General features: G+C 37.1%; 1 protein-coding gene across 1 annotated transcript in view; it reads right to left on the bottom strand.

Annotated features, from left to right (window-relative positions):
- Window positions 1–3,616: 3,616 nt before the first annotated feature.
- Window positions 3,617–20,398, bottom strand: part of OXCT1 (3-oxoacid CoA-transferase 1) — a gene marked incomplete at its 5' end in the record, with an annotated part of 95,967 nt that continues 79,185 nt past the window's right edge. The window contains 4 exons of the mRNA XM_026865807.1: window positions 3,617–5,378; window positions 12,540–12,641; window positions 14,591–14,671; window positions 19,774–19,863. Of these exons, the coding sequence (XP_026721608.1) occupies window positions 5,343–5,378; window positions 12,540–12,641; window positions 14,591–14,671; window positions 19,774–19,863 (309 nt within the window). The remainder of the gene's footprint in view (window positions 5,379–12,539; window positions 12,642–14,590; window positions 14,672–19,773; window positions 19,864–20,398) is intronic.

Here is a 20,398-nt window from a genome sequence, read left to right as displayed (position 1 = left end):
GCCACTGTTTGAAGGAGCTGCGGCTGTGCCACTTCTGTGTTGAAAACTGCACAAACCTACATATTTGGTGAGACCTTTTCAGCAGTCAGGTGGATGGAGACCAGCTTCAGCATGTCAAACAGGCACAAGCCTGTGGCAAACCAAGTGATCTGCAGTGCACTGAGGGCAGCACTTCTCACCCTGTGCAACAGCAGCGTCAGTGCCCAAAAGCAGCAGCTGCAGTCTAAACATCTACCACAGCTTTCTCTGGATTGCATGCTCAGGGGACAGCTTTAAGAGCATGAAAATAGAAATTTTTGTTTTAGACTCTACTGTGCCCACAAACAAGTAATGTCCTACTTGCTTTTGCAAGCTAGTACAATAATAAAATACAGTAAATAAAATCTACATACTGTGGGGCAGATGGAGAACCCATTGGCCTTGAAGGCAAGAATTTCTTCCAAGCTCTCACTTCTTCTAAATATGTACATAAATATGTGAACCATGCACAACACAAACACAATAGCTACTGCTGGAGCCTCAAAAATCTGTTTTGTAAATAGGAAAGGAATTTCTTTACAACCCCACCAAGTGTCCCTTGAAGTTCTTCCATTAAAAACTGCCATACATCATGCAGTGTAGGTATATTTAGAGCTAAGACTGTGGCCTACAGCAGCAGATATGGACAGAAGAGGAGCTCAAGAATACTGCAAGTGCATCAAAGAAACAATGGAATATTTTAACACAGGCAACAACAGAAGATACACAAGATATAACAAAACTGCTCAGATATGCCTGCAACCAACTCTCTCCTCGTCAGAGAAAAACTTTACCTTCTACCTTTGTATGGGTGGATTTTAGAGCTGCAAGAAGGGTGTATTATCTCAGTGGTTTTAGAACTTACCTTGTACTCCCCTTCACACAGGTGACAGACTGTTGGATTTTGACCATGCATATAAATTACTGCAGAGTTTAATCTCAGAGCAAATCATCAAAGCTTTTTTTCTGAGGCTAAACATTTTTCTTCACATTTATCAACCTGCTTTACAATGATACAGAAGATAAAATGATACTATGACATATTTACTCATAACCTTATGACATGTATGGAAGGATGACCCCACTATCCACAGACAAGCATTTTCATCACTTTGCAATCATCCACTTTATCATTCACCAGGTGGTTAATGGAATTTGTCTTCATGTGTCATCTAGTACTATTTTCAGAGTGCAGCCACACACTAACATCAATGATTAACATCTCAAATGCTATCATTTCTACAGCAGTTTTAATCAAAAGGTAAAAAAAATCAGTTCTCTAAGGACTACATATGTAGTCCATTATTTGACTTGACTGAAAAACAAGTAATTATGAAAATGAATGTGATAATTATGTTTGAGATTGACCCAACAGAGACATCAGTGAGAAGAGAGAACATGGAGAATCCAGCTGTTAGCTCAGTTCTGTGCTTCATTATTTCTGTTTATCAAGCCCCTCCACCTTCAGCCAAGACCTTGAGTTTTTTGTGCGTGCTGAGGTGTGACATGCTGGTGTGAATGTGAGCTAATCTTTTACTGCTCCTAATGGCAGAACAGAACACCATGAAAAATGGTAACAGACGAAATTTGAGATTTTTAATCTTAACTTTATTGTTTTGCAAATACATAGAAGGACTTTGACATTTAGTTTGCAGAGCTTACAGTACAACTACATTTTCTATAATATTTCATTTTTTTGCTTTTTCAGGGACAAAAGTCAGTAAAATATAAAGTGAAATAAGTCCAATATGATAATATTGAAGACTCATCATCTTATTCGGGAGAAAGAGTATCAACTGTCCTTGTCTTGTGAAGTGCTGTCAAACAGGGGATAATCTCAGCGATGTCCCAATAAACCTTGACACATACCATCAACCACCAAAGAGGAACGAGAAGCTCTCATCCCTGTAATACCAACCACTGCAACTAGTGTTTAGAGTATACCTTACTTGTGAACCACACTTGCGTCCACAGAGAGGGAAATACTTAGGAGTGCTTTAATTTCTAATCCTACTTTACAAATCGATTTAAAAATTGGAGTCACACGTTGTTGCAAATAGCTTGTGCGGACATGTTATGTTTCGTAACAATACTAATATTTTACCACAATACAGTCTTCATGATAAAAAAATTCAAATGTGACATATAGACATTTGCACCACTGTTTTATATGGAGAGAGCCTGTTCTCCTTTCTTCACCAGTTTTCAGCACCATACTGACTTTTGCTCTCTTGCATTAACACTGATACAAATAAGAGAAGACACAGAACTCAAATATCCAGCATGTATGACAGTCTTCAAGTACTCTTCCACACTCTTGATCAAGTGTGATCTCCAAGCTAAAGAGAAAAAATCTCAGTTGCACAGATCTTAGCTGGTTATTCCTCACAACATCTCTGTGAGGTAGGAAGAAAAAGAAAAAAAATCCGCTTTTCCAGCAACAGGAGACAAGGCAGAGGGCACAGACGACATTTCTCAAAACAGTAAGTGGAGAACTGGAAAAACTGAAATTCAGGAGTACTTGGTTTCTATTTCTTTGCTTCAGAAACCAAGGTGCTGAATTCCCAGACATTATCAGGTCATTAGTCTTTTTACAGCCATATGTTAATGACAATGGCTTCTGTGCGTACTCCAGCAAAGCATAGTTCTATGGCAGGAGCAGCATACACCTGATGCTGCCCTCAGACACTTCTCTGCTTTATATATGTCAACAAATGTTCAATGTAATTAACTAATCAGTCCTACAACTAATGTAGCATAAGTAATAGCAACAGATCAACATTTCATGTATAGATTTAAGACTTCCAGAGCTTTTTTTTTTTTTTCCCCCCTCTGGATAAGTTAATAGTAACTCCCTTCATCTGTTTTAATACTCCTCTCCTAAAACCAGCATCCATTCTGGGTACTCTCTACGGGAGCTTTGAGTGATGATGAACAAGACACCTTCAGGCATCACAACTATCCCCTCAGAGTAGCTTTTCACCCATCGTTGGCCCTGAAGGCAAAGATAGGCACTTTTTGCTGTGTACAGCACCACAAGGGTCGGAAGTGTCACTGAAGTGTCTTTATGGACTGGGTAAGATGTCTCTGGGCTGCTCTATCTGAAACCAAAACTGTTCCATTCTGTGCTAAAATAAGAGTCAACTTTTGTCATGTAGAGACTTTTTAATCTGCAAAACCACTGTGAGCAGAACTTCAGTCCACCTCCACAGCAATAGAAATGGCCAAAATTTAAGAAAGTAACTTGTCTGGAATGAGTGAATAACATAGGGAATACACCTAAACAGAGAAAACAGGCAAAAATGAAAGCCAGGTAAAAATGAACTTGTGCTAATCCTAGGTTGAGATACCACTTTGATCAATGTAGTCTCAAATCTTGCCTGCAAATTACTTGTCAATCAAATCACTTGTGTATGTTTAATTACAAAATTAGCACTAGTCTTTGTACAACATGTTTCTTTCCCATGGGCTCAGCATCAGATCTTTACACATCCAGGCTACAGAACGGCCTACCACCCATAAATTCAGGTCACACAAGTCAGTATTATGGGAGTACTTTTGTAGCAGCATAAAGGTACTTAAAAAGACATTTTGTTAAAAAATTATTTAGAGTAAGTGCAGCTAAACAAAATAATCTATAATCAAACCAGTTTTACTTCTGTAAAACCCATACATGGATCAAGACAAATTTTTTAACTGTCCCATGAAAGAGAAGCATTTCTTATTTTAGAGTGGAAAAATGCAGTACAAAGACTATTGCAGAAGATAAAATACTGCAGGATTTTCCTATCTGGTTCCCTAGAAATGTGTTACATTCCTTCCACAGCATATGCTGACTATGGTGAATACCTCATCCGCCTAGTATTAGAATGCCTTTCCATAACCATATTCCAACACTGTTTATCACATGCATGATAGGCACATACATATATATATATATATATATATGTATATATTTATTTATGCACCTACATTTTTGCATGTTTTCCATCACTTAATCTGCTCTAGTCCTGATATTAAAAATGTCAGGAATCATTTCAGCTGAAGTGTTTTATGTGTTCCTATTTATATGAATGACAGAAACCATTATACTTGGAGAGAACACTGTATTTTGGTAAATGTGGATTTCCAGTCAATTCATGCTCTGTATAATAAATATTGTGCTGATTTGGGATGTGAGATCCAATGCTGTCATATTTGCTATCTGCAAAAATAACAGTCATTTTGTAATTAATAACAGGGAAAGGAAAATCTTTATCAAATAGCAGAACCAGTATAAGAGAATGACTTTTCATTTTGATTGTCTCATGGCATTCATTCTAGTTATGGTATCATGAGGTTGGGTTCCAAACGCTATTTTTTGCTGATGCCTTGATCAGTAAATGGTGCAAACTTACAGCCTTAACCCTAAACCAACTGTATTCTCTTCAGAAGGAATCTTCCAAGTGTCTGTAACATTCTCCCTGTTTCTCTATGTTAACACTGGAAGGACAGATCTCATTCCAGAAACAATCTTCATTTGCCTTTGAATATGGGCTGGGGAAAAGGATTGTATCTGGAGAGTAAAAGCAGTTAATGCAGGACAACTGTACAGCTATCACCTGTCTGCGCAGGGACAGAGACTTTCTAATCTTCCTCCTTCATACTAGCCCCATTCTAGTTTGTATGATTTAAACAGAAGGGGTCAGAGTTGGACTTTGGGAAGTGTAGGCTTCTTAATGCCAACGGACAGCACAGCATTCTGGGCTAAGGACACAGTTATTTCCACTGGTAAAAAGTTTTCTCACAGATTCATTAAAAGGTTTGAGAAAAGGTAAGTCCGTATTTCTGATGTCTCTCTACAGCTGCATACATTTGCTACAGAGCACTCCAGAAACAAACCCTCACCTTTACAGGAGAATAGACATGGTAAGTGCTGTAGTTCCAGAGCAATGGAGTGGTTTGTAAGTTTAATGACATAAGGAAAAGCAGAGGCAATCATAAGTTTTGCATGGTCATTTTCTGAATCTCTGTAAAAGATGTATTTGGCAGACAGAATACAAGGCATTTTTTTTGACAAGTTTCATTAACATTTTAGTATAACATTATTCACTATTTAGGGAATATATTCACCCTTCCATTAAAATTGGTAATGTTATGAAAGTAAAATGCAATTTAGGCTGATAGTCACAGTATGAATTTAACTATCTGAAAACTACTTACAAAGCCCTTTGAAAAAAAAAAAAAGAGAGCAGGAAAATTGCAAAACTGTCACTGATTCCTCTTCACCAAGCTTCATCTGGAAACAAGCCTTCTGGCAAGTTAAGCCCAGTCTGTATTTCACTTTAAATCTGCCTCATAGGCATCAGTTTTGGCGAAACCTGGTAAAAAGGAGGGAAAAAACACAACAGCTGGCATACAGATATAGCAGTACAGCCCAACATTCCCTTCCACCTCTATCAACTATGTGCCACCAAAGACTAGAGACACTGTATTTACATAAGCTGATATGTTTGCAGTATTTCAGAGATAAACACTCCCACAACTAAATTTTCTGATAGAAGAATACAGTATATGTGTGGTGCTAGTATCCAGCCTCTAAACTTAATTTATTTTGAGTTTGATTATTTATTTAAGAATGCAAGCAGATTAAACTTGGACAGCTGAACCTGTACTTGCCACTGCTAATTGCATGGTCTTCTATGGGTCCCGATGCCAGCAGAAGGGATAGCTGAACTCAATCGAAGCAGCTCCTCAATTATACACTGTACAAGATGGCACACAAATGTAACTCAAAAATAGGGCATGGCTTAATTAAGACACTGGTCCATAAATGGTTATAGCTTGGGTACAGTGGGGCTGTACTTTCCAAGGAAGCAAGAGGAGAGATAGCTGCAGATTGACAACAGCTTCAGCCATCACCTTCTAATCCACTTGCATTCACACACCAATACACTGAATGATGTAGAGGCAACAAAACAGATTATATTCAACACATGATTTAATTGCCACTGCAGTACTGAAATAAGTATACCAAGGAATCTTAAACTGATGATTTCCCTTCTTTGCTAATAGCCAAGTTCATTCTACTTTTCCTCCCCACCCACCAGTAGATAGGATGCTGGGTCAATGCTGGGTCTGTGCAGAAGCAGTCAACTGAATTTTGCAACGCATACTGTACCTATAGTTGTCCTGGTTTCAGCTGGGATAGAGTGAATTTTTCTTCTTAGTATCTAGAATGGTGATATACTTTGGATTCAGTATGGGATTTGGTATGAGAGATAACACACTGGTGTTTTCGGTTGTTGCTAACAGATCAAGGACTTTTCAACTTCCCATGTCCTGTCTGTGTGCAGGTGCACAAGAAGCTGGGAGGGATCAGAGACAGAGCACTGGACCCAAATCATCCAATGGAATATTCCATATCATGTAGGGTCATGCTCATTATATAGAGGAGGGTCAGCTGGGAAGGACAGGGTTCTTCTTTTTAAGATTGTGGTTTCAGGATCTTAGCTTCTCCAGGACTGCTAGCTGGGAATGGGCTGGGCATCAGTTGGCAGGTTGTGAGCAACCACATTGTGCATTTGTACTTTCTATTACTGTTATGAGTCGTTTATTTTATTTCAATTATTAAACTGTTTTTATCTCAACCTATGAGTCTCCCTACCTCTACTTCTCCAATTTTCTTCCCCATCCCCCAGGTGGGGGAAGGTGAACAAGAGGCTGCTGGTGTTTGGCTGCCAGACAGGTTTAAACCACAAAAACAGTATATGCATATATTTGTTTTGATGATTTGTTTGATGATTATATAATTCAACACTTCTAATTTTACCTTTTTTAATTTAAATTTGCCTTTTTCCATTCACATTCATTTTTGTGTGAGGACTTATGTATTTTTTTGGGGGGGTTTAACTCCATATACTTATAAAAATCAATTAGTGATATTATAAAATATATTATGAGACCAAAAATAAACCACAGTAAGCCTAAATAGGAAACTAGATGAGGAAAGAAGGTGTAAATGGGTACAATACAGAAAAGACTTTGAAGAGTAGCAATGGTTAACACTTGATTGAACCCTGACTACCCTTCTACACAAGCACCCTCAGTATAAGCTCTCCACAGAAGATCCAAGCGTCTTTAAATATCTCCTCTTTCCAGTCCTACTTAAATAGATGCCCCAGGATGAAGATCAAAAATAACTCATGTGATCTTACTTGTTCAGGAAGAAAACAGTTCCACAAATATCGGGCTTCTAGTTGATTAATGTGTCCCACTGAAACATCATATACTGCACTCCTTCTGCCTCCTTATCCCATCTTTTTCACTTAACAGTACTGAACAAGCTAACTCATGGAAGAATGATATATAAGGGCCTTTCCAAGCATTAAAGCCTCTTTCTTTTAGAGGTACGGGCTGTATTTCCTGTACCAGTTAGATTTCTGTTATCCTTCCTCCAGCCACTATATATCATCATTTATAAGCTTATGAGAATAGCCACCAAGGAAAGCTTAGTTCATGAAGAATGTGTTTACTGTATGAAATGCTAATGAAATGTTTCCAGTGGATGGAAACTGTTCATTGATTTTTCAAAGTTGTGTATGAAGTAGGATAATAAATAGATGTAATAGTACAAGTGTAGAGGAGCTGAAGAAACTCCCTGAGTGCACCAGAATTCCTGGACTAGTTCCAGAAATGTTTCAACATTTCTGAGTCCAAGTGCCTATGTGCCTCACTTAATTTAGGCCTATTTCTGCCTTACCCAGGGATGGTTCCATTGAAGTAAAAGCACAAACTGGAGGACAAAGATAGCACCATTAAAATATGTATTCTGCAAATAATGAAAAAAGGCAATTACAGGAAGAGATTATTGTTTTTCTGCTGTTGTAGATTTTGGTGCCATCAAAACCTCCAGTGTTTTACATTTGAATGAGCATATTACTTTAAATGTAATTTCTGCACATCTGATGCTAACAGCTGTCATTTGTGTGTACCACTATCTGCCTCAGAAAGGGTCTGATCCCCATGAGTGCTGAAATGCCACAATGCCTGCTGAAGATAACAGAGGTGGCAAGAGCCTAGCACCACTCAGAACTGGACCAAAATAAAACTGTTTGCTCTAAATAAAATGTGATTAAATAAGCAGAAAAATGCTAACGTAACAAAGGAGATGGTTTGAGCTTGGAAAACAAGAAGCAATCAAGTCTGAAATGCAGAAAGCCCCCTGAGGACACTGCTTTAAATCACACTAGAGCCAGTCAGTTTGGTAATGCCCTGTGCTAAGAGTGCAGCATTCGGTAAGGGCTGAATGTGCTAATGAAAACTATTTTACAGTGCACAACCACAGAGTTGCTACTTTCTTACAGCACCTCCTGAGCAACACATTCATAATATTATTTCACTTACAGGAAGAATATCTTATCTTGGAAGCTTCAAAATACTTTGCTATTGCACTGAACAGGTAAGCATACTGAGAGGAGTTTGCCTGGACAGGACTGTACAAAATCTCATAACTAGTAAGAGGACACATGGCCTCAGGGACTCCATGCAACTCAAGCTGGTTGACACTCTGATTTCCAAACCCAAACTACCCTTTTCAGCTATACAAACAGCCCTATGCTTATTTCATTATGTTTCTTTATGGCAAGCAGTTCTTTTAAAGCCCAATTCTGAATGATGTTGAGTCCTAATAACTTCTAATGACCTTATCAGGTGTGCAAAAGCAAGTTAATGTTCAAAAAATGTAAAAACAGTCCCTTAAAAAAAACAAGATGACCAGTGTTAGTAAATTTGTTAAAATAACAGAAGTTGCTTATACATTATTAACGCCCAATTAAGTGAAACTGCACATAAAACCAAACCACAATTACATCAGCTTTTGTATAGAAATCTGTTCCTAATGTGGCTCTTCAGTGGGGGTGATTGATCAGGAAAACACAACACCCATTTAAAAATGGACTTAATCCTGTAACAACAACCTGCTTCCTCAAAGGAAAATGTACTTCCAGAAAATAAAACCATAGCCTCTGTTATTTTGTACTCACTAGCTTGAACTTGGACAATTTCTTTTTAAACATACACTAGTCAATTGCTATTCAACTACCTAATGTTTTCTCAACATGCTTTTCTTAAAATTCATGTTATCTTTTAAGATAATTTTGTAAAACTGAGCTTTTATATTAAGGAAAAAAAAAAAGGAGGGGATGGAGACTTTTTACCCAGACAGACTTATCCTGATTATTTTTATAATGAAATACATCTGCAAAAGTACGGTTCTCAATCTGTTCTGTCATGGTCTCATCAAAGGTATAAACCAGTATTAGCCCAAACAGATTACCTGCCAAGGTGATCTATATGCTAGGTTACAGCAAAACTGATTTAAGCATGGAAGATAAGCCAACACTTTGTCTTCACAATACAGTAAAATCAAGGGTAAATTGTTTATTTTTGATATGATGCTAGTCTATAATGAAGATTGTTGACTCTAAATCATGTTTTCCTTGGCATTTTGTTGTTGCAAATGTCCTTTAGGAGATGTTTTTCCAAATAAGCAGGCTGTGAAAATGGGTCTGTATAACCAAATGTGTCTCAAAGCAAGCCATACAGGCTATAAAGTTCTCCTCTCCAGAAAGGAGCAGTCTGCATGAGGATAGTTATACATAAAGGTATAGACATCCCATAAAATCTTGTTTGTTATGAACCTAGAGAGATGTTTGTTTTAGTTCAGATCATTCACTGTATCCACTGAAAAATGCTGCCAGAAAAGGGTCAACTCCTCATTTTCCACCCATTAGTTCTTTTTCAAACTAGCAAAACATATAATCCAAAAAAACTGCTTTGACTGTAGCAATGCAGTATCACTAAAGTTCCTGTCACCGATATAAACAAGAACAAGATGTCTCATTCAGTGAACATAAATAATCACAAGCACACCTGTTAATCTTGCAAGGAAACCTAAGGCAGAGTCTTGAAATGTGGGGAAAAAAAAGGGATCAAGGATGCTGCTTTCTGAACAAATGCCTATTGCACACTCAAATCTCTATATTCTGAACTCCAAAACTAAGTAAAAAAGCTGCAGGTGTTCACTGTGTATGAAAATCAGGCCATCAAGGGTCCAATATGACACAACAGTGACCCAGTCTTGCTGTCACAGATGTCAGCAGAAATTTGGATAAGGATTTCAGTGAGAGGAGGACTGGGTCACTGTGGCCTGGAAACATTCTTTAGAGAAGGAAAAAAAAAGAAGAGCTCGTACTCTTCCATGCCACAGATTTAATACACAAATCATTGTGGTTCATGTCTTCCATCTGCAGCGCTATAAAGATTTCAGGCACTACCAATCAGTAGGTAGCGCTGACCCCCACGCATACTTGGCAGAGGTACATGCTTTGCAAGCAAGCACAGCTTTGCAAGCATTTATTCAAGCCGCATTCTTTCAAGGTAAGTATATGAAAGTGCATAAACCAAGCAGCATCCACATCTTTCATGCCCATGGGTCCTTTAGTGCAGCTCGTGATTTCATAACCATGGCAGCTATACAAAGCAGGCTGCACTGGAGTTTGCCTTCAGAACTAGGAAATGGTGCCTGTTAAGTGTTCCTTCCTCATCCTAGTAGGACAGATCCTAGGAATCTAGACTGTGGATGGATTGTTGCAATACCTCTCATCAATTGCTAACTTCAGGCCATCCTGAAGATTTAAAATTTATACCATTCCTTTGTGACATTTACAGGAAGGCACTAAGGGACAGCGAATGGTGCTTTTACTTGGTCCAAATAGTCTTGCCCTATCATATCACTGTGCTGCTGCAGGACTTAATCTTGTAGTCCATCATTTTAAGCTTATCATTTCTCTCTCTGAATTCTTTGGTTGCTTCTGCTTTCACTGCCTTGAGCACAGACTGCTGGACTTCACTTTGAGTAATACAAGCTCAATTAAATGCATACATATTGGTCACCTGAATCAAAAAGAAACCAACTCCTTGTAAACCAGCAGGTTTGGAACATGTAAGGACTGGTGTCTTCTGACAACAAAAGTCTTTTCCTGTAGTTTCAGTCTATTTAAATGCTAACTAAACATGGCACCTTCAAATTAATCATGAAGTTAATCCTCAAATTAAATATGCAAGCACAAACCAAAGTGACTGACTGCAGTAGATACAAACCTACAAGGTCCTATTTATGTTTTAATTTTGGATGCTAGCTGTTTGACAGGCTGATCAGTCAAATGAAAAGAAGTCTTGACATTATCAAGTTTTAAAAAATTTAATTTTTTTTTTCCTAAATCACAGTCATAAACTGAATGAATAATTTATTTTGCACACAGAACTGCTGAGTATGTAAAATTGCTTTGACTGTATATTAAAAAGTAATAATGGCTTCCATAAAATTTTACATGGGAAATTAATAATGGAGTAAAGTGATTTTGTGGCAGTTTCCTGCACTCTGCAGTTGCAGGTCACCCGTCTTTAACTGAACAATTTTTCTCAGATAAATGAAAGCATTTTCAGAAGTGAACAGATCTTTGTTTAAAATATTTAAAACTCCACAAGAAAAACATACACTATCATATTTAGTTATCAGAAATGCTCTCTTATAGACACCAGAAATGAATGAAACTCCACAGGTTCATTGCTCATGAAGTTTTACTTAATGCCAACAGTATGCTCAAAGCCTTAATAAAAACTCTTTCAAATACTAACTGCTCTGCAGTCTTTCAATTATGTGCCCTAGCCCTAACATGAAACTCTGCAAAGAGGAAGATAACTGCATTTCATTACCAAATATTCCCCAAATATTTTTACAGCGCAATTTGTACGCTGTCATACTCCATGTCCTCACCAAAGGAGGGCTGACTTGCCCCAAAAGACTTCACAACACAGAAAAAAACATTTTGTAATGGGCATGTAGGAGAAGGCCATGAAGAAATCAACTACGTATATGGAATGAGTTACAATCTAGTGCACTACAGCTTTCCACTAATATGTTAGCTTTGTGTTAGCATTAATGAGACTTAAGAATTAATGTGAAGGTCAAAAGGCAGTGGCTTCTGGATTAATGCAGAGCATAAGTTTCATTCGTACAAGGCAAAGGGAAAGAAAAAGCAAAGAAGTCAACAGTAGAGCATTTGATTGGCACTAGTAACACAGAGCGGACACTTGTAGTCACCCCACCTAAATATAGCATGAAAACTTAGGAGCAGAGAATTAGGTAAACTATCTTATACAGTGGAAAAAAAAATATTTGTCTACCTCTCAGGTATGAATCAGCTCCTCTCTTCAAAACATTCTAAAAGTTCCCTTTCCACACTGTCCTTTTACTATTAGTCATTTCTCCACCTCTCCTGTTTCTCCCAGCTTCTAATGCTTCCAATATAACCATACTACATCAGCCCTAAACTATCTTATTTTCATTGTGAATTCCACACAACCTTCAGCTATAAGGAGGGAACTTACTGTGTCTGCAAGTCTTCATGGGACAAGTATTTGTGAAAAATACTTGTTCTGACACCAGACTAAATATATTTGTTTGTAACATGACTTACTGTGAAGTCACAGCCAGTGCTTTTCTTGATATCATCCACTGTCAGTCCTTCCCAGATTTCCACAAGGGTCAATCCCTTCTTCTTGTCCACATCAAACACAGCCTGGGAGGTTCAAATAACATGTATTTTTTTTATTATCACAGCAGAAAATGCGGATGTAAGAAGTAATATTGTACAAAATGGTGTGCTGAAGTAGGTAGCATTCTCTCAGTATCAAAAGATGCCATTATCAATTGGTTTCACTCTTCACTTTTCTGACTGACAAAGATTTCTGCTACATTTATGGTACCTGAAAGAATCTAAAATACAAGATGTGTTAATTTTTTTGGAAAAAAGTGCAACTGTTCTTCACTGAATGAAATGAGGACCATGCCCTGTGGTCCAGCCTGGTGTGAACTGGGAGGTCCAAAGGAAAGGGCTGAGATGTTACTTGCTGCAAGACAATGTTCACCATCACCAGGAGATCATGAAGGAAAACAGAAAAAGGCAATGTCTCCCTCATTCTTGTATTTCATTTTAAGGCCAGTAGAAAATTGAGTGGTTGATCACCTTCACCAGATTATAAGGTTCCAATGGTCACTGCACACCCAGTGCAAATTTTAGTATTTTCAGAAGCTAGTAATGAAAGGCAAGATTTCTTGTATTTTTAATAGAAAGCTTGTGAGGAAGTGTCTGAAGGACCAAAGGCTGTTCTCTCTGATGTCTTCATAAAATATGCTTTCCAATTTCAAGGCTCACAAGCACATCAAATAAAACCACCTATAAAACAATGCACTTTAATGGTGCCTACTAGAGGGGGAGATACACAGGTCACATGATAGTTGACAGGGAAACCCTAAGGTCTATAGTAATTTTCCTTTTAGAAAAAAAAAAATCAGTAGCAAAAGACCAGTGAAACTTGAACTTGAAATGTGAAGTCTTAAACTGATCACAGAAGTCCACTAAGTTCAGCTCTCCTCTGGGCACATGAGCCTGGTTTATGGGACTGAAAAAACATAGCGCCTCTAAGTCTTAAAAGAGAAGCTGGGTATAAGGAACATATATACTAGGAAGGCTAGTGTGGAATCAGAATTTGAAACACTGTCTAAGTACTGTTGTACATTTGTGTCATCTCCTAATAAAGCAATGAGATCTGACAAGTGGTGACTGTTAGAGAAATTTGCTTGTTGTTTCTTTTCTATCAGTTCTTGTTCACTTCCATTTTTTATACCTTACATTTGTATGTGATCATTTAGTAGAAAGCTGAAAAAACTTCCACATTTCCATTTATTTTCACTTATTTTGTGAAGAAAAAAACCCTTCAAATTACAGTAGCAATATATCACCAAGAGAAAGCAAATTCTACATCAGCACCTTTGATGCATTCTACTTAGTATGATAGATGGCTCACACAGGGACTACTCTAAGCCCTTAAAAATGTAAACACTGACAATAAAAGAAGTATGATTACAGCAAAAACCTTAAGTCACTTATCCTTTGCTGAGAAGATCCACTAATGTACTTTGAGCACCAGCAATATCAGATACCCACAGAGAGAAAATTGCCTCACAAATGGAATCAAGTAAGGACAAAAGAACTAAATCCTTTCTACAGCTATTGGTTGTGTTTCTCCAAAAGAGTCTGCAGTATATGCCAAAGAAATGCCAACTGTCTGACATACACATGCTACATAGTTGTTGCTCTGGTGGAAAAAACGAGCTGTGATGACAGCTGTATTTGAAGATTTGCATCTCACACAGCAAATTTTCAGAAATACTTTGGGAAAAATAAGGAGATACACACTCTGCATGCTTCTCATGCATGGCACCTTTGTTCTGAAGGTGTCTAAGAATATGGTCCAGTATGCTAAATGTCAACGGTGAAAGCTTTAACAGGAAAAATATGAGCCCCCAGACTTCTGGAATTGACCTCCAAGGGAAGCTTTGACCTTCACTGGCAACAGGTACTGAATATAGTCTTCATTTTTATGAAGTTTTAGTACTTCTATGGATTGTCTCTTCTTAGGGATAGAGGAGGAAAGTATTGTCAAGGATTCAAGAAAAGTACTTTACCTTCTCAGTAATGATGCGGTTTACACATTGTTTCCCAGTAAGTGGTAAATTGCACTTTTCCAAGATTTTATGGACGTTGCCCTGTGTTTAACAACACACAGACAAACAGTTTTCAAAACCAACACAACTTACTCAGATTTCAAATATGTACATGAAAATCACAGATGTAGCCATTCACTACTATTGAAACATTCACTGTACCCAGAAAACTCTTTGAATTAACTTCTTTGGCAGATTACATCTCTGGCAATTTGGGACAGTTATTATTTAAATCCCACATATAGGGAGATGACTAATAAGAATCTCACTGTACCACTGAGTGGGCTCCTGAGTTTAGAAGTTCTGCATACTTCTGCTTAATAATCTGTCTTTCCTGCTGCAATGTGAGAATAAGAGATACATGGAACATCACTGATGACACATAAAGGACAAAAATTAGGGAAGGTCATTACAGGCATGACATTTCTCTGTCTTCTACTTTATCAAAAACAGTATGTGCAAGATCAGCCATACACACAGGCATTTCAAAGCCCCAGGGCTCAAGTGCATAGTCATACTCTGAAAATAATAAATCCAGTTTCTTTACCCACATTGAATTCCCATTCCCTCCATCTCTCCAGGAAAGCCCAAAAGCAGACTAAGAGATGAATGCAATATGCTCATCCTCAAGTGCTACACAGAAGTTACATTATCTCTGGTTTAGATAGGATGAATTAGCATGCAAATATAGTAGAAAAGAATGTATACATAAAAAATAGGATTTACGTTAAGGCACTTCATTTTTTCTGGGGCATCAAATGTCAGCTGCTCTAAATCCTGGGAAAAATATTACCTAATGAGAAGACATAGCTTCTGACATGAAGCTGGGGAGGTAAAGTTTGGGTGGTGAGGGTTTCTTTTTTCTTCTTTTTTTTTTCTTTCTTTTATTCCTTCAATTTTTTTAATATGAATTCACAAATAGCTTTAGATCCCGCTAAATGAATGTAGGCTGCAAGAGCTCTGAATGGGCATAAAAGAGATGGATCACTACATTTTTAGACAGTATTTGTAGGTGTTTTACAGAGGTAGCATTAAGTGAACATTTCTCCCATTATCACATGCTTTTGTTTTTTCTCTAATTATCAATTTTCAGTTATACATTTCAAAACTCTCAGAGTATTACATGTCTCATTTAACCACCTGAACACAATACTTTTTTAAATTTACAATCATCAGTTTGCCTTGAGGCTTAATATAAACTCAGGAACCATCTTTCAGCCAGTTTGACTCCTGAGTGATAACAAAATACACATGCTTTAGAATTTATCTTTTTCTCTTTCTAATTCTAATTATACTGGCAAGATCCACATCTGGTATCAAGGCAACTATTCTGATGAAACTCACTCACTCTTAATGAAAATAATGACTTGCGACAGTGTTACTTTCAGTTGATCTATTTGTATCATGTCCACCTGAGGACCTTCCTGCATAGTTTGCCCAAGAGCCAAGATTAATCTGTGCTGTTTGTAATATCTTCAGCAACATATCAGGTATACTTCTCAGACGTGTGAAATGAAGTGTCTCTTCTTGGTACCCAGTTGAGATGAAAATACAGAGACTTGCAGAGGTGACAGTTTGAATGGCTCCTGTGACCCTAAGAACTGATACTTAATACCTTCTTAACACTTGGGCTGAAAATTATTGTATTACCAGTTGCATTACAGGCAACTTTTTGAAGACATCCATCAGGGCGCTATCAGAACAAGAATCGAAATGGAACCGCATGAATTCTTACCATCTGAGTTTATACGGGATTTGTTCAGATAAATGAAAAGACTGTTGTGTAGATGCATAAAACCTTAAGGTGTTTCAGACTGCTTTAAGTAAAAAAAATCTGTTGTTGAGGAACAAAAATGTCCTTAATCTTCAACAACACTTTAAAATGAAAACTATTCACAATGATAGAAAGGACTTTTTAATTCAGTGCTCCATGTTTCAGTCACATCCAAATAAAATGCTTAAAACTAGTTTCCATCCTGTTTTTCTGAATGGTGTAGACAACTCATTTCACAACACAGAACAATTACTAGCCATTTCTTTAATATGTTTTGCAAAACATGTCAATGATGGTATGGGGGTAAGAACTTGACTTTTATTTCTTTTAGGCAGCATTTAGCAGATTAGGCACAGATGAACAGTAACTATTTAGAGATTAAATAACAACCTTACATTCTTTTTTTTTTCTTTTTCATGTTTATAAACAAAAAAGTAATTTAGCAAAAAATACCTTAAGAAATGTCATAATGAATACCATAAGAAATACCATAGACTTAAGGTCCATTTGCCAAGTGTTTCACAGCAGCTTAAGCATATGGAGCGAAAATTGAGCCATCCTTCCACAGGTGTGCCCTCCTTTTTCCTGACATGCTGTGATTCATAGATTACCTGAGCTAGAGACTGCTTCTGGGCAATGCTATTTAATCGTCACTGATTAACTTAACCTCATAAAACAGTTTAGTCACTTTTATGTAGACTTAATTCTTTGAACTTCTGCATCATCCTGCTGATCATCCACAACTTCATTACCTGGCTGTGAAAAATGGTTCTTGCCGTTTTAAACATTCTGGTTGCTAAATTCAGTTGGCTTCTTTTATAAGGCCGTGACCCACCATTCTGCATTCATCTTCTCCATGCCCTTATTATTTTGCATATTTCTATGTTACCCTTCCTCAATAGCATTTCTTAAGCTGAAGGCTCTTCTACAAAACTCATTTCATGTTCTGTCATCTTCTTTCTGTACCTTTTGGTTTTCATTACAAGTAAAAATTTAAGTAATTAAAAATGTAAATAATTCCAGGCACAGCATATTTAGTTTCATTTGTAATATACTTCATATCATAGTTTTAAAAGAGGATAATTCTTTGAGTATTTGAGAGTTAAGACAGATGCTAGTTTCATCCTCATAATCAAGTGTAAATTATATTTTGCCTGTACAGCAAGGACTCAGCCTACTACATTTAAAAACTGCAACAAGTGCACTGAAAAGACAATGGACTTTTAAACTCTCACAAAACTTAATGTTCAACAAGCTATTACTACTATATGAAAATACTTAAAAGGGATTAAAATATCCTTCACAAGATCATAAACCAGACAAAACTGACTGCAAGAACTACCTATTACAGCAACTCTTGAATGTCCATTGAAGGGACTGCATGTCTTTCACTGTATTTCCATCTATCAAACTTTGACAGCTGTTGATTTACAGGAGACTTTGGCATCTAATGACAGATTACTTATTTATTTGGAGAATAAGATGACAAAAATATCCCTATACTAAAAATCCAGCAGACATAACAGACTGTCAGAGTACATGCAGACATTTCTTTCATTCAGTGGCACCCGGGCTTTGAGCAGGATGAAAGATTGCACCTCTGATGCACAGATACAGATGAAATAAGTTTGTGAGAAAATCTTTGGTGTAAAGAATTTAAAAGCTGTGAAAATAAAATCAGATCTGTAAGAAGCAGTCACCCCAATAAAAGACTTTTGACTTTCAGCACTGGTCTCATGTGTTCTGTATTTGCTTGTGTATTTAAAAAAAAAAAAAAAGAAGAAAAAAATAAAAGAGGAACAACTGAAAACTGTAACACCAGCGATTGATTTCCAAATATTAGACCTCCATATTTCATCATTTTCACTTTTGAGCAAACAAGGAGTAGTAGTTGGAAGACCTCAAAAAGAGTCTAGGTAAGAGGTAAGAATGACAAGAATACCCTCCATTTTAAAACAAGAATAAAATGAAAAATCATGTACATAGTTTAGTTTTGGAATGCCTTCTCACAAAAGCAGAAGAAATAATTTATGAAAGCCTATAACTGGCTCTCTAGAAGTGCACACCAGGCATCCCATCTACATAAGAGCCCAAGTTCTGCATACATATGCCAAAATAAGTCCATGCCTGGACTGTTTGTAACAATGAACCTATCTGTGTATCCATCTTTTTCAGGTTTCAGTACTCCTATTGACAAATCAACATGTAAACAGCTCCCCTACTCTGTGCTGAAAGAAGATTTTGGAGAAAAACTGGCATAAACAATTACACTGTGTGTGGACTCTGAGCCTTAACCAATTTTCACAGTAACTAAAAATTTAGCATAAAAATTTATTCAGATCATATTAATACCTTAAGTATGTTTCTAAGCAAATGGGTCATTACACATCTAGTTTTGGGGAGGCTGTGATAGGGATGATAGTCTTACAGATGAATTTACTTTCTACTTTCATTTACTTATATATACACAGAAACTACTGGGTCAGGCTCAGCTCTGTAACTGAAAATATGCCCCTTGAGATCACAGCTTAGTATAAACTCTGAAACTACTGTATTTTTCAACATTTTAATTCATTCTTCAAATTGCATTTAAAACCACACCATATATTTAGCTTTCATATTCACATATTTACTATTGTTTACCATGCAAATTCCTTTTGCTTGCCCAAATACATTCTAATAGGAATACTATCCTGAATGATACACAACTAAATCTTATTGCAGACACAACATATAGTTCCCTGAAAATAGAGATTTTTGTCCTTCAGTACATTTTCCCATAGTTTGGACAGCTCAGTTCTAGGAATTTCAAAAGTCAAGTTTCCTATGACCTTCTGTGGGAGACTGTTTAGATCTATAAACTCCCACCACAAAGAAGTCTCTGGATTAACCTCTGTCACATAGTGATGTAAGGCAGCTTGCATCTCATTATGCCCAAAAGCTCTATTCTATTAAGCTCTCAGAGCCAATTTGACTGGCAACATCAAAGGTAAATATTTTTCCATCATAACAAGTATCTAACCATGGGGAACGTAATTTTTCAAATTATTCTGAAGCGAAGAGTAAAACCTCTGGGGTAGCATTTACTGGAGCTCTGGCAATTGCCACTCATCAAATTTGCATGAAGCAACTAAAAAAATGTGTGCAGCTTTTAAACATCAAGTTAATATTTCATTTTTTTCCATGGTAAATGATTCACTTACAAAAGGAAAGGAACCACACTAACCTAGCCCTCTGTTGTACCTCCATAATAACCAACAGCGAAACTGTCAAAATCTCACAAAGTAGCAGAATAAATGTAAGTTGTGCTATTTTTTCCTTCTGTTTTTGGTACAAACCACTTATTTAGAAAGAAGCAGCAGAGCCTTACCTTGGCTGAGTGCTCCATGGTGACAACCACTTTGGTCTGCGCACTGGATACGAGGTCCATGGCACCCCCCATTCCTTTCACCATCTTACCCTAAAAATAGATTTTTAATAGAAATGTAACATTTTTACTTTTTTTTTTTTTTTAAAAAAAAGAATATATTGGCTGCAATGACAGCACAAGATATTCACCTTTCCTGCACAGAAAGCCCACCTATTTCATCGCTACTGTATTCAAATGCTAACATAGCTTCACCAGAGCAAAACCGGCTGTCTCATTCCAGGCTTTGTATGCTGTAAATAGGAGAAGAATGATGAGTAGAATAGTAGAGTAAGGATCCACTGCCATGTCGGGGGTGTAACTTAAATCTGAGTAGTACCATTGGGTTAATGGAAGCCCTTACACTGAGCAGTGATGAATTTAGTTCCAGTTATTCTGACATTAGAAAAGCAAAGTGTTCATTCCATTGATAGAGATGTCATTACTTCCTCAAAAGAAACTCTGCTTTATGAAATGCAGCAACAACAACATCTAAGCACTCTCTACCTGCCAGTTTATAAAGTCATGGCTCATATCACTGTATCAGCACAAACCTAACTTTCTGTTCTATTCTAAATGTCTGCAGATG

This window comes from Athene cunicularia (assembly GCF_003259725.1).
Source record: "Athene cunicularia isolate RWA chromosome Z unlocalized genomic scaffold, athCun1 chrZ_part1, whole genome shotgun sequence".
Classification (NCBI taxonomy): Eukaryota; Metazoa; Chordata; class Aves; order Strigiformes; family Strigidae; genus Athene; species Athene cunicularia.
Note: the sequence above shows the minus strand (reverse complement) of the source record. Positions and strands in the feature narration are given on the sequence as shown.